Raw genomic sequence first — 13,398 nt, forward strand, 5'->3', positions numbered from 1 at the left:
AGCTGTTTGAACGAGTTAGCAGAATCAAGAAGTAAAAACAAAAAGTAAAAAGACTAGGACAAACGTTACGCCTTAATACAATGTTGTTCAGCTGATATTTGATTATGTGAGCATATTTCATCTTGATCTGGGGCTCTCCTGCTGATACACACCGTTTGCTTGCTTGTGTTTGGAGAGAAAAAGTAGTGCTAGCTGTTCACAGTTCCTCAGTGTCACAAAGGCTCCTATGCTTGTCATTCTGTCCTATATATATGGTGGAGGATCATATTAAACATGGCAAAGCTTTCAAAGAATGAGGTCGGCATATGTACAAGTAACCCCGGTGTGCCAGAAGCTTTCTTTTTTGTTTTGCTATGTATGATGACATAGCGAGCCAGTATTCCCAAAATGGCCATCGCAGGAACACAGCTCTGTGAGCAGAGAAGCCCCGCCCACACGTTTAAGCCATCTGCTGAAGGGCAGCCAATCAAAAGACTGTTAGCTTAAAGGTAACCAGGATAAAACAGCTCATTTGAGACTGAGGATGCAATGAGGGCCTGCACCAAGGCCCAGTGTAGGATACAGTCTGGCTTATTTTGAACTGTGAATCATGTAAAGCCAATCTAATGTAAAAAAAAGTGATGAAACTTTAAACCCTGACTTATCGAGCACTGCTGGTCAGGCCTGTCAACTTTTCTGGCGGAAACTCTGCAAATCCAGGTTAGACAACTTGTATTCATAACATCAAGTCCTACTATATTCACTCTACCTATTAAATATCTCAATAATACCATTTGACTTTCTATAATCGCAATAAAAATCTATTCAACACAAATTCTGTCTTCGTTAGAGAACCTGCGGCATCGCACCGTCTTCAGTTTTGACATTAAAAGGAAACAGAAAGAAAAACCCTCTAACATTGTCTGGTCATTAAATAAGTCTGGGTTGAAATTGTAGCTCTTTGGTTTCCTTTTGCACTAATAAAGGAAACTCTGTCACTGTGGTACAAGTCTAGTAAACGACACTGGTCCTGTTCTCGGTTTTGCTTTAGACACAGACATGAGCCCACATCATGACACTTTTATGGAGGAATGTGAGTCTAAGCAACCAGCCAGTGGACTACGCTGTCGTAGTTTGTGTGTGAATTTCTAGTGAAATTCAAGGAGCCTAATGACAGCCGTTAGTCTTCTGCCAGAAACTCTCGCACTGGAATGTGAAAGCGGATCTCTGGCAGGGTGAACTCACAGTGTCCCAGACTGAAGTTCGGGCATAGCTGCTCGAACACTGTCTGTGCTCATCCTTCTGGACTATTCTACAGTAAGACTTGAGAAGTTGTGCGGGTTTGTTGTCCGTGTTTGTTTTGTAGTCAGAAAGAGAGGCAGAGGCAGGCGTGGCCGTCCTTCCAGCTTTTTCTTCATGGCATTTCGGGATGTTAGAGTATCTCCAAGTCTACATGACGGACCTCTGGGTTGCGTTGCTGTAGAGGCACAAAACCAAAGTTACGCACAAACTTGACTTGCAATTCTTAATCAAATACTTTTATTTAAAAATACCATTCTATGGTGAAAACGGAGGTTTGTGGCTTATGATAGGTTGGAAGCCTGGATCACTGCGATCCTCTTCACAAAAAGCTAACAGGATGTTTTTTGCTGAAAATAATGTCTGAGTGAAAAAAAGCGTATAATTTTTCTTTATCAAACCGCCACCAAATCTATGTTTTTGATATGTAAATGCAATTCCCAGAAGCAACATTGTCAACGTTAGGCTTTAAATGAACGACACCATGGCTGGATGATCAGAAATGGATCTTTTTTGGGAGATGGGATCATGTTAGATTTCCCAGACAACACTCTTAGTCAAATTCACAAGTGGGATATTTCTTATTTCTTTACAAAATCTGAAAAGCTGCTGCAATTATTTTAACAAGGACATTATTATAATGAACTCAGTGACTGAGATATGAGAGCTCATCCTGAGTGTTTCCCAGCTTAAAACAGGAATCTGGAGGGAGTGACTACGAATACAAACACAAAGGGTCTGCATCTTCTCAATTCATGCAACAGATTCTTTTGCCTTAGGAGAACTTTAAGCATTCCCCTTTTTGCCATTTAAGTAACAAAAATGTATTTTAAACTTGAGCAAATTAAACCCAACTTTACAAAAAATGTATTAAACATCACAATACTGGTGATCCTTCTCCGGTCTAAGGCCATGACCTCTTTGGGCACCAAAAGTGTTTCGTGATGCATGAAAAAATAAAGTCATTCCCAGATTTTATGACTTTTTCCTGCTGCACTCTGTAACAGCATGAGACAAACAACAAACTAGAATAGCAAAGAAATGTATATTTCAGTACTTTGAGCTCTTTCTCCAACCGGTCCACCTCAGCTCCCAGGGTGTCGATGATGTTCTCTCCGTGTTTCAGCATGAAGTTCTCCAGCTCCTCCGGGGTTTTCACCCGCTGAATGTCCTGCAGAGACACAAACACAAACATGTAGTTTTGTCAGTAAAGATACGGGTCAACATTCATGACATCGGTCCTAGCCTGCTATTAGTGATCATTGGCTAATGCAGCTCATCTGTGCCTTCAAGGCTATAAAACATGGCCCACCTGCTCAGCCATGTGATGTCATGTGATGTCTGTCTCTTGGGTGCTTGTGTTAAATAAAACAGATTTAAATAAAACTTAGATTTTATTTGAATCTGGTGTGGTCTCCCAATTACTGTCTGAACTTTGAGGAATGTAGTGACAGCAAAAACACCATACGATAATTAATAATAATAAAAAAGTGTCTTTAACAACGTCAGATGCACACCGCACTAAACTCAAAGATTTTGTTTCACCAGTGAATGTCAAGAACATACTTGAAGCAACTGATGTCTGTGTAAAAAGATCAGTAATCACTGGAATTCATACTGAAGAACTGTATGACACACTGCATAGCTCATGGCCTGCAAGGACAATAACTCCTGCAGATGATAATTACACATTTATGTGGGGAAGACACAAGAATGTGACATTTAACAGGATTAGTTCTTTTATATTTCAGGACTCAAGGTGGCTGTGTACATCTGACGTTTTTAGAGAAGTAAGGATTTCTACATGCAAATGATCATGAACTGTTTGCTCAACACGATGAGCTGTGTTCACAGGATAAATAACTTCAGGGAACAGATTAGAATCTTGTATACAGAAAAAAACTATTTGCATAGTGTTCCTGACTTTATTAATAAGTTATTAAAGCAACTACTAAAAATAGCAGTGGCCAAACATCCAGTCCACAAACTGCTCTCATTCTGAGTACAAACATCAATACTAAAACAAGATAACTTACGTTGAGGATTTGGTCAATGTCTTGTTTTTCCAGATAAGACCGTGTCACCACGCGGCCATCGAAGTCAACTTCAGCCTTGAAGCGCACTTTACTCAGTCCCATATCAGTGGCCTTCACATCATGGATGGCCCTGCCAACAACACAATAAAACATCTCAATGGAAGAAACAGAAAAACTACGGATCTTAGTGGAGGGAATCTGCTACAACACAAAACGATCCAAATGCAAATGCAACAAATAAAAGAAACCAGTGAAACTGGTTAAAGGGTCATTTTTAATTTGAACTGCTGTTCACTGCATGTTGATTTAATCTTGACCACTTGTTTGTGGGAGGATTCAATTTATCAAAACGAATCATCCAGATTCGGAGTTAATCGAGACCGAGTTCATGTTTTGCAGTCGAGGAGGTTCGCGTGTGCGTTTGCTGACCTTACAGCAGGATCGTTCTCCAGAAACTCTGTGAGCTTCTGCACGCGCTCAGCCTGTATGGAGCGTCCCAGCAGGGCCTCTGTGTTAGTGTAGATGAGGAAGGCGGAGACTGTGCCCAGCAATGTGCCAACGCCAAGAGAGCCCAAACTATCATAGGCCGGGTTACCTGGGGTCAGCGAGTAAACATTCAGGTTAATGACTCCAGTCCAAAAGATCAGAAACATTATAAAACCGAGACATGACAACTCATGTATTTACCTGTAAGTGAGGTGAGCCCCATGCAACCAGCAGCCAGGATAACTCCCAGTACAGCAGCAGCATCCTCCAGCAGCACCACATTGGTGCTGGGGTCTCGGCTCTGCATCACTGCACACATGAAATAATACGAGAGCTTATTTATAGCTGAATTTTCAGATTTCTGACTTTATTTTGCAATATGCAAATTAATTCTGCCTCAGTGATGCCGTCTACACACAGCAAGACAAAACACACTATTTTCATTTTACACCTCATCCTGCTGTAAGTGTAATCGCAACAAAATCTCGAGTTATTTCCATACATATTTTCTTTAAGTTAAAAGGCACAATCATACATGTGCCTACTTACCAACACAAAAACATGCGTGTTGTCAAATAGCAGTTCCTAACATGGAAATCTCTAAGAGGCAGCCATAATAGCAGCTGTTTTAATGCTTTTAGCACAGGATACACTTTAGCATCCACTATGAAAGGAAAGGAGATTATTCACTGACAAGTACAGATGATCATCATGTAAATTACTGCCATGTTTTCCACAAATAGTCATAAACTGCTAATATATTGATATCATTTGATCTTTTCTTTAACACTTTCACCCTTTCAAACAAGAATGCTAAAGGCAATTATGAACCGTGGGCTAATGTAACAGAAACTGTGGGACACAGCATTTTAATCCTAATATTTATATACAGAGCACTTTTCTCAACACATATTACAATAACTGTAATATGTGTAACTCAGTTTGCACTTATTTAATCTCATTCGAGAATTTCATTGGATTATATTCACACAAAGACAAGTTAACCTGCATAATCTCATCCAAAGAATATTTTTCCTCAGTTATTCATGTTGAGATAAGATGCTTTCGTTTTTGCAGTTGGGACATTGTAGTCCCAAACAAAATGAGCACATATTTGCCACATTGACCTGGAATAAATTGTAGCGCCAGGTGTAAAGACAGATATGAACTGATCTGTACGTACCATATTCATAAAAAGACAATCCTTGCTGGCGGGCGCTCCTCTTTATCTCATTGATGGCAACCAGTAATGTGGCTGAGAAAGAAACAGATGTCTGAGAACAAGCTGCAGAGCAATATCTGATCTGATCTGTTGGTTCATTACTATAACTTACCTCCTTCAGACACCAGAGAGCCCGCCAAAATACAGTAAGCCTGCAATGAAGAAAAAAATATGTCGGGAAATGTTTTTTAAATTTGTTTTGAATAATTTGAGTCAACACAGACACTCACCCATAACAAAGACTCGATGGGTTCCGGGTGCAGCAATCCCATGATGCCGTGGTACCAAGAGAGGCCTGCTCCCATCATAAAAATGCCCACCCCACTGATGAGGGAGGCAATGTAGCGCATGTTGGAAAAGCCATATCTAAATATCAGAACAAAAAAGCAAATACAGAGCAATGGCGCTCAATTACAGCCAACATTTACTCCACCATTTTTTATGTAGAGCAATAACAGAGATGTGACACCCGCCGCAGCCTCAAAGAGTCAATCATCAGCTGAAGCAGGCACACCGAGCGACACTGAGGTACCCACAGAAGACGTTTTGTGGGCACATCTGCTCACCATCATAGCAAAAAACTCTTTTTTTTTTCTTACTGTCTTCATAATTAGTTGCAATGTCATGAAACTTCACAAATAGATAGAAAACGGATAACTTAGAAGGTGGGAAAAAAGCCTTGTAGATTTATTTTGCATAAGGACACAAAACCTTTTAAATGTTTTTTACCACTGAAAGTAAAGTTATAAATTTACATAAGAAAGTTCAAAAGACCTACCTGGAGAAAATGGCTTACTTATACTCACTATGTGCATCCTCATCTCCAAAAATTTTAAAAAATGGTGTGGGTGTCTTTTCCAAATCCTTTCTCCCTTCTATGAATTATTTATTAGCAAGTATCCACATCAATGTATCTAATGTTTCTACATTTCTATACTTCTGTAGTGCCAATGTTAGTAATGTGCAAGAAAATTTAATATTTGGGTGCTGACAATATGCTGCAACTGACTTTGACACATTACTGCTTTTATTCCTTTTCTGGCGAGCACTGAACCTCTTCTTTGAATTAGTACAGGAAGGTGTAACACTTACGGGTGCACGGCATCTGGGTTGCGGACAGACTGGCTGATTCCCAGAGCGAGCAGAGCCTGGTTGCACGTGTCGGCCAAAGAGTGGATGGCTTCAGAGAACATGCTAGCTGATCCAGTGTAGACCCAAGCCAGGAGCTTGAAAAAGAAATTCAGCCCATTTCTGAGAACAGAACATAAATAAGTGAAGAGCTCACCGGGCACACAGATGTAAAGTTTCACATTTCAAGCTCAACAACAGTTCTGATTAAATTGGTTTATAGATTTATCAGGTTGCCTGCACTGAAACCCATTTCTTAAAAACTGTTTTAATCCAACATTGTGTGTAAATTGTTCCAATTTCTATTCTAATGCCTCTCAATCACTGTCATGTGCACTATGCAGTCCAGTGAGCCTCTCACCACTCTCCTATTTCATACTGATTTTGCTACATGTGACTGCACATGTTCTCTAACACAATCACCTTAACTTAATAAGCCACAGGACTGCACATGATGCATGCAGTTTCCATGCAATTCCTAATAGAAATGTGTGCATTTCTCGGGGAGTCTTTACAAGTTACTTCTCATCTGAGTTCACATGAATGTTTTGCACTTTTATTCATCCGCAGCGATTTCTGTTTTGCCGTTTGATTATTTTTGCACCTTCTGATACTTATCCAGCATACTGTATGTAGTAACCCTGCTGAGAACAGACCCGTAGCTCCTCTCTCTAATCCAATACCTCCCACTGTGTGTGCAAGAGCTCAGCAAAGCTGCTGAGTGCAGAAAGACTTGGCCACAAGACCAAAATGCACTCATGAATGAGGGAGACTGGTGAAACAACTTACATGCAAATAGCAACCATGACCACCTTCCCTGGCCCTTGTAGAAATGTTGTCCTCTGGCCTGATCGTGGCTTTATGAAAGATAAGAGACATTATTACTCTGCAGTTAAAAGGAAATAAGACCTGTACTACGAAGCAGGATTACAGGCTTAACGAGATGACTTCAGTGTTAACATATGAAGGTGCTACACCACCACTGGAACTTAACCTGAGCAGGTTTTACTCGAGATCAGCAGATACGAAACCATCACCATTCCTAGAAGATCCAGTGGCCCACAGTGTGCAGATAAAAAAGAAAAAGAGGGTCTATAGTTTTTAGAGACCATCTAAACAGTTCCCTTAAATAAACACATTCTAAGTGCAGGGAACCTATGGCCTTCAATTCTGTCCTGTTGGGATACACAGGGGTACAAAGCAGCACAGATTGGGCCTCAAAAACAAATACTGTGTACGCACCAATCTGTGCATAAATCCTGCGTACGAACAGTTCACACACAAATCAGTAATTTATTAATAATTTGGTATCTGAATTTGTTTGTACCTCTTGAACATCTTTAAAAAAACAAACAAAAAAACCTACTTACTACTACTGATTATTACCATTATCAGTTTTTCTTGTTATTATCATTATTATCTTTGGTCATAATTTACAGCCTTCATCTAGATACACCTGCTCACATTCATACAAACACACTGGTTTGGCAGCAGCAGTTGTGTTCACTATAACATGCCTTATGTATTTAACTTGTCTTGAACCTGTGGTTCCAATATCTTTTGCTACCAAGGCTGCTGGATTGGACTTTTTACTTTTACCATTTTAAACCTTGTGGGGTGCTTCCTGTTTTAGGCAGCCCACTTTAAATCAGATTAATTTGCACAAACACAGGTAAAAACCAAAGTGACCAATTTCAAAGTAGAGCACATATACAACTATATTCTTTTTTTTTTAGTTCTTTCATTTCTGAAATGCAAGATGTATTACTGTACAGAAAAAGAAAAGCATCAGATAAATACCAGTTAAATACCAAATAATCATAAATGGCCCGCTGCTACGTGGCCACTTGAGAGGATGATATTACTACGATCGTTATTGGGCTCATATATGATTTGTGGCTCCATGCAAATTTTTGTGTGCTCAAAAATGTCCCTTTTGATACTAAAGGCTGAGGAGCTGTGACCCAACTATTCTTTGTTCGTAAAAGACACCACTAGACAACAAATCAGCAGATCTGTGTTTGTGATGGGTCTACCCCGGGAAACCCCGGGTTGACTTTGAGAATTAATAACCACCTTTGAGTAATGTGGAAAAGCTATCCTATGTATGCTGAACTTACACTGCAGTACATGCTCTAGGTATCCAAAAACCCTAGTTTAGGTTGCTAAGCAAATAAGAAGATGTATGTATGTTGTTGTCAGGATGTAACACACCAGTAGAGTATAGAAAATACCATGACGCTCCAGACAAATGGAGAACAGTGCAGTCACTGAAATAATGTCAGCATCGTAGACTAAAAAGGGGGACTGTGTGAATGCCAACAGATAATAGGAATGTGTCAGAGATGCAGTGACCTCTCTAACAGGGGCAAAGATCAGGTAAACACCAACTGATACTATTTTATCCAAAGAACTTGGACGTGGGTAGATTAACATTACTTATCATGCTATGGACAGCTGGTAATATTATGTAAATAGTAAATGAACTGGTTCTTATATAGCGCTTTTCTACTCTACCTGAGCATTCACAGGACCTTATACAACTTGTCTCGTTCACACACACAAAAAAAAGTGCTTTATATCTAACATTCATACACCAAGGGAGCAACTTGGGATTAGCATCTTGCCCAATGATATTTGGCCTGCAGAGTGGACCAGAAAGGGATCGAACCATCAACCTTTCATTTAGTAGATGATCTGCTCTAACCCCTAAACAATTACAGCAATAGAAGCAAAGAGCTCACCTTAGTGTTTCCCCAAAAGTCTTTATATTCTTGCAACAAGCGCTGATTCCGAAAAATATCTTAAAATAAAGAAAAAAAAGGGCAAAACAAAGCTGATTAGTTCACAGAGCAACAAACGACAGAATCATTTCACATAAATAAAAAAAACAACAATGTCATCATTAATACATGTTTCCACCTGCTATTTCATGGCTGCTGTTAAACATTTTGTCACCAAAAATCAAGCTTCGGATTAGAACTTCACTGTTGTGTGTGTTTACATGCATGAAGCATTTGAATAGAGTAAATCATTTTGACATGCACTGGATTGCCTGACTTTCTGGAAACAGTAGTAGTAGCTGCGCTTCTGATGATTTTCTACTTTTATCCTCACCTTGCTGCGTAGATTTCAGTTTCTCCTCTCTGCCGCATTTGTGACTTATTTTTCATCTTTGAAAGGACCTACACTGCATTCTTGTTGTGTTGACGAAACAGACATGCACAGTAAGGATAACTGGCAGGACATTTTGATCCAAAGGAGCACAGATGGGTCAGAACCTTCCCACTGGTGCATTCATATCTAGCGTTTTTATTCAGGTCAGGCTTTTAATCTTGTTACTTTTGTGCATGTGAGCATGGCTGCTGTCACTGTTAATTCCACACTTGCCTAACTCAAGGTTGACTGCTAGGTATAATTTTTAAATGTTAAGATTTAGTCCGTATACGCTTCAAAGCCACTTGTCTTTGTCTCTGAGTTTCTTTAACACTGATGGCCAGACAGTTAGTTTGTATATCACAGCTGACATGACAAATGATCTATAACATGTTAAGTTAACTTTATTGTGTTAGGGTGTCCCGACAAATATTTATTTTCCGTGTCAGGCTTTGAGTGCGAAGAACTGGAATATTTCAGTACATTAGATCTAACAACGTGAGCGTTTGTCAGAGGTTTTAGAGTAATATGGTGAGCAAAAAGAGTGTACTCAGTACACTGTGGCTACGTATTCCAACTGCAATGTTTTCTATAAATTAGCAAAAAGTTTTGAAATTTCAAAGCCTGTTGAACTGTTTTGGATTAAGACCAAAGATAAAAACCTACTCTCTTGGTACTCTCTCTCCACCTCTTTCCTGAGGTTTCTCTCTCTGGCCAGAGCTTCATGGCTTCCCCAAACATCTAGTGCTCTAATAACAAAGAGAAATAACTGAATTAACAGGGGTTAAGAGAAAAATATCAGTGAAGTCTCTGGATTAAGCAGTAATAGTTTGGGAGGTGTTGTAACGTATTTGTGCTTAAGATGGAAAGCAGAGGTGTTTAACACTTACTTGGCCTCAACGTCTGAGCGCAGGAAGACAGTGAAAGCCTCTGTGTCATCATGGGGGCTGCGCCTTCTGATCTTCCGGAGTTGTTCTAAATCACTGTGAAGACGTGAGGGTAAGACTTAAGTTAGACCCATGCTGCACAAGGCAGTCCTACATTAGTTAATCACAGCAGCACACATCCTTATTAACCAAAAGAAATTTGTCTACCAGCATCTAAGTTAGCAGAAAACACTCAGCTTAGCTTTGATGATTTACAATTTGGTGCTGTTGTATAAATCAAACATTGAATGTTAAACAACTGAGGACGAGGAGTTACCTTGGTTTGAGGCAGAACTCATTCATCGCTCTGACTGCAGTGATGAAGTTGTTCTGAGTGTATTTGGCTCCATATTCCCTTTTCTTCAGGACAGCACGAACTGCATGTGACCACAGTGGGAAATTAAATTCAAGCTACCCGATCACACCCACATTCTTATTTTAAATGAGTTTAACGTGATGGAATGACAAATGTTGTTCTTTACCTTTCACTTGAATTGTCTCTGCTTTAGTCAGACCCTGAGGTGTTGCACCTATTAGAACAAATAATGTATCTTAACTGCACATTCCTCACATCATACATTTATCATTTAACTGTTTCCTACTGTTTGTGTTGACACGAGAAGCAACAAATACAAAAATATGCTTGATTATAAAGGAAAACCTGTGCACATCACAATGGTTTAAATCAAGTCTCTCAACAGCTACAATTTATGGAGCTTATGGAAATCTTCAAGTTTCTTACCTGGTGATTCTGGGGTGGCCTGTGCAGCACCAGATACAACCTTTGCTGCAGAGGGGGCATCACCTGATGGTGGTTTTGGGGGACCATCTTTACCGGTATCAGAGGTAGAGTAATACTGGACCTTGCCCAACCCTAGAGAAACTACACGGCAGTCTGGGAGGCTGAACCATAAGCTGTGTAGCCCTCCGCTTTGCCAACCTGTGCAACACAATCACAACTTGCCTTTTCATGCCCTCTCAAACAAACACCAAGCCTTAAGAGAATGAACAGATGACCTTAACGTGAAAGTCTGCTCACCGTGGCACAGCTGCGGAAACCTCGGGGGCCGCTGTGACAGGGACGATCTCTGTTGCAATGAGACCCTGCGGAAAACATGCCACGGTCTGTGGGCGGCCAGGCTGGGAAACATCCTCGCTGTAGCGGGAATCGGTACTGACGCACAGGAACTTTCTATGCAAGAGTCACAGACAGTCCGCACGTCAACGTAACCCACTTCTGACAGATTAAGGCCTCTCACGTCCACACAGTATCACCAAGCAACTACGTTAGCATGGCTGCAAACAAGCGTTTAACTGACACGGATGTCAGTTAAACCCCGTACCTGCTTGCAAGCACTCACAGAGATAACCCGGCGGTTACGTACCAAACAAGCTAACCTTGCTAGCCAACACCGTGAGCTAGTAACCCTGAGCCCTCGTAGGTAACAAGTGCCGTATAACATTTTAATTCACTTAGAAACACCTGACTAGAGCGTACATTTAAATGGAGTGCTCATAGAACCCAGTACCTTTCTGTGGTGAGGTTTATTCAGCATAATCTGTGTCCATTTTGCGAATCTATGGCCAAACTGATGATGTGAACGCCACTGTAGCTTCACAAACACACACGTGACTTGTGACGTGAAGTATTCGGCGTTGCTTTAACAGATATCGCGATATTTTACAAACCGTTGTTTGGACCATTCGTTTTGACATCTGACCAGGAATTTCTTTGAAGCCGTAGTTTGCTCCAGTATTTGATGCTTCTTGAAGAGTTTCTATGCTTCTATCAGTTTTTGTTTTCGATGCTCGTCTTGTAAATTCACCAGCAGGAAAAAATATGCTTTATGTGAAAAAGTGTTCATTTATTTATTTTATACTACAAAAAGATGACCCATATAAATCATGACTTGATTTATCAAGGGGAAGAAAAAGCTATCAAAACTTACCATATGAAAAAATACACCAACTCCACTTGTTAAATTATGAATTCACTGTGGTTAACCATATTTTTTGGAAAGCTGAGTTCAGTTTTACTAGCCACAGTCAGCTGTTGAGAAAAGGAACACAAAGGCTTGTCTTAGAGGAATAGAATAGAATAATCCTTTAATTGTCCCACAACGGGAAATTTGGTTGTAACAGCAGCCAGAAAGACACATATACAAACAAACAGTACACAGGACACAGAACAGAAACATACACAATTTTTCTTACATATTTACATTAAGGATAATGGTTACTATAAACAGAGTACAGTTATTAAATTAAATAAAAATAACTACAAATAAGAGGCAAACCAGGTTGTAGTGCGAATCGGTTGATTAAATTATTGCAGTTACAGCGCAGATGTAAACATCCACGTTTGTTGGGAGCAGTTCTGATTGTACAGTCTGACAGCTGCAGGGAGGAAAGACCTGCAGAAACGCTCCTTCATGCATCGAGGATGCAGCAGTCTGTCACTGAAGCAGCTCTGCAGTTCAGCAACATTTACATGCATGGGCTGGGAGACTCTGTCCATCAGAGATGTTATTTTGGCCAGAGTCCTCCTGTCTCCCACCACCTGCACTGGGTCCAGGGTGCATCCCAGAACAGAGCTGGCCTTCCTGATGAGTTTATCCAGCCTCTTCCTCTCAGCTGAAAATAAACTGCTGCTCCAACACACCACACTGTAAAAAATGACAGATGTCACCACAGAGTCATAGAAGGTCTTTAAAAGCGCTCCCTGGACTCCAAATGACCTCAGCCGCCTCAGGAGGTAGCGTCTGCTCTGACCCTTCCTGTAAAGAGCATCAGTGTTGTGGCTCCAGTCCAGTTTATTAGTCCACTATCTCAATGTCCACTCCCTGGACGTCTGCAGTGTAGAGGGTGAAGAGGAACGGTGCCAGCACAGTGTGGGGCCCCCGTACTGCAGACCAGCGTGTCAGAGACACAGCCCTGTGTCCTCACATACTGTGGGCGTTCTGTGAGGTAGTCCAGTATCTGGGACATGTGTTGGTCCACTCCTGATAGCTCCAGCTTGTCTCTCAGAAGTCGTGGCTGGATGGTGTTAAAAGCACTGGAGAAATCAAAGAACGTGATCCTATGGAAAGGGAACAAAAACAAAACAAAAAATCACGGACAAACAGTATCCCATATTCTTGATTTTTACTTTACAAACACTTGTTGT

At 40.6% G+C, this 13,398-nt stretch overlaps 1 protein-coding gene across 1 annotated transcript; it reads right to left on the reverse strand.

Moving 5' to 3' along the window:
• Window positions 1-961: 961 nt before the first annotated feature.
• On the reverse strand, window positions 962-11,898 carry slc30a9 (solute carrier family 30 member 9). The gene is made up of 18 exons (XM_026146664.2): window positions 11,762-11,898; window positions 11,272-11,424; window positions 10,975-11,172; window positions 10,715-10,762; window positions 10,510-10,609; window positions 10,197-10,289; window positions 9,973-10,055; window positions 8,895-8,953; window positions 6,940-7,007; window positions 6,115-6,273; window positions 5,253-5,388; window positions 5,135-5,174; window positions 4,984-5,055; window positions 4,002-4,109; window positions 3,744-3,909; window positions 3,315-3,444; window positions 2,336-2,449; window positions 962-1,456 (listed from the first exon to the last, which is right to left on the reverse strand). The coding sequence occupies exons 2-18, from the start codon at window positions 11,381-11,383 to the stop codon at window positions 1,412-1,414; spliced, it is 1,731 nt and encodes a 576-aa protein (XP_026002449.2). The 5' UTR covers window positions 11,384-11,424; window positions 11,762-11,898; the 3' UTR covers window positions 962-1,411.
• Between the last annotated feature and the right edge of the window lie 1,500 nt (window positions 11,899-13,398).

Source organism: Astatotilapia calliptera, chromosome 2 (genome assembly GCF_964374335.1).
Source record: "Astatotilapia calliptera chromosome 2, fAstCal68.1, whole genome shotgun sequence".
Lineage (NCBI taxonomy): Eukaryota > Metazoa > Chordata > Actinopteri > Cichliformes > Cichlidae > Astatotilapia > Astatotilapia calliptera.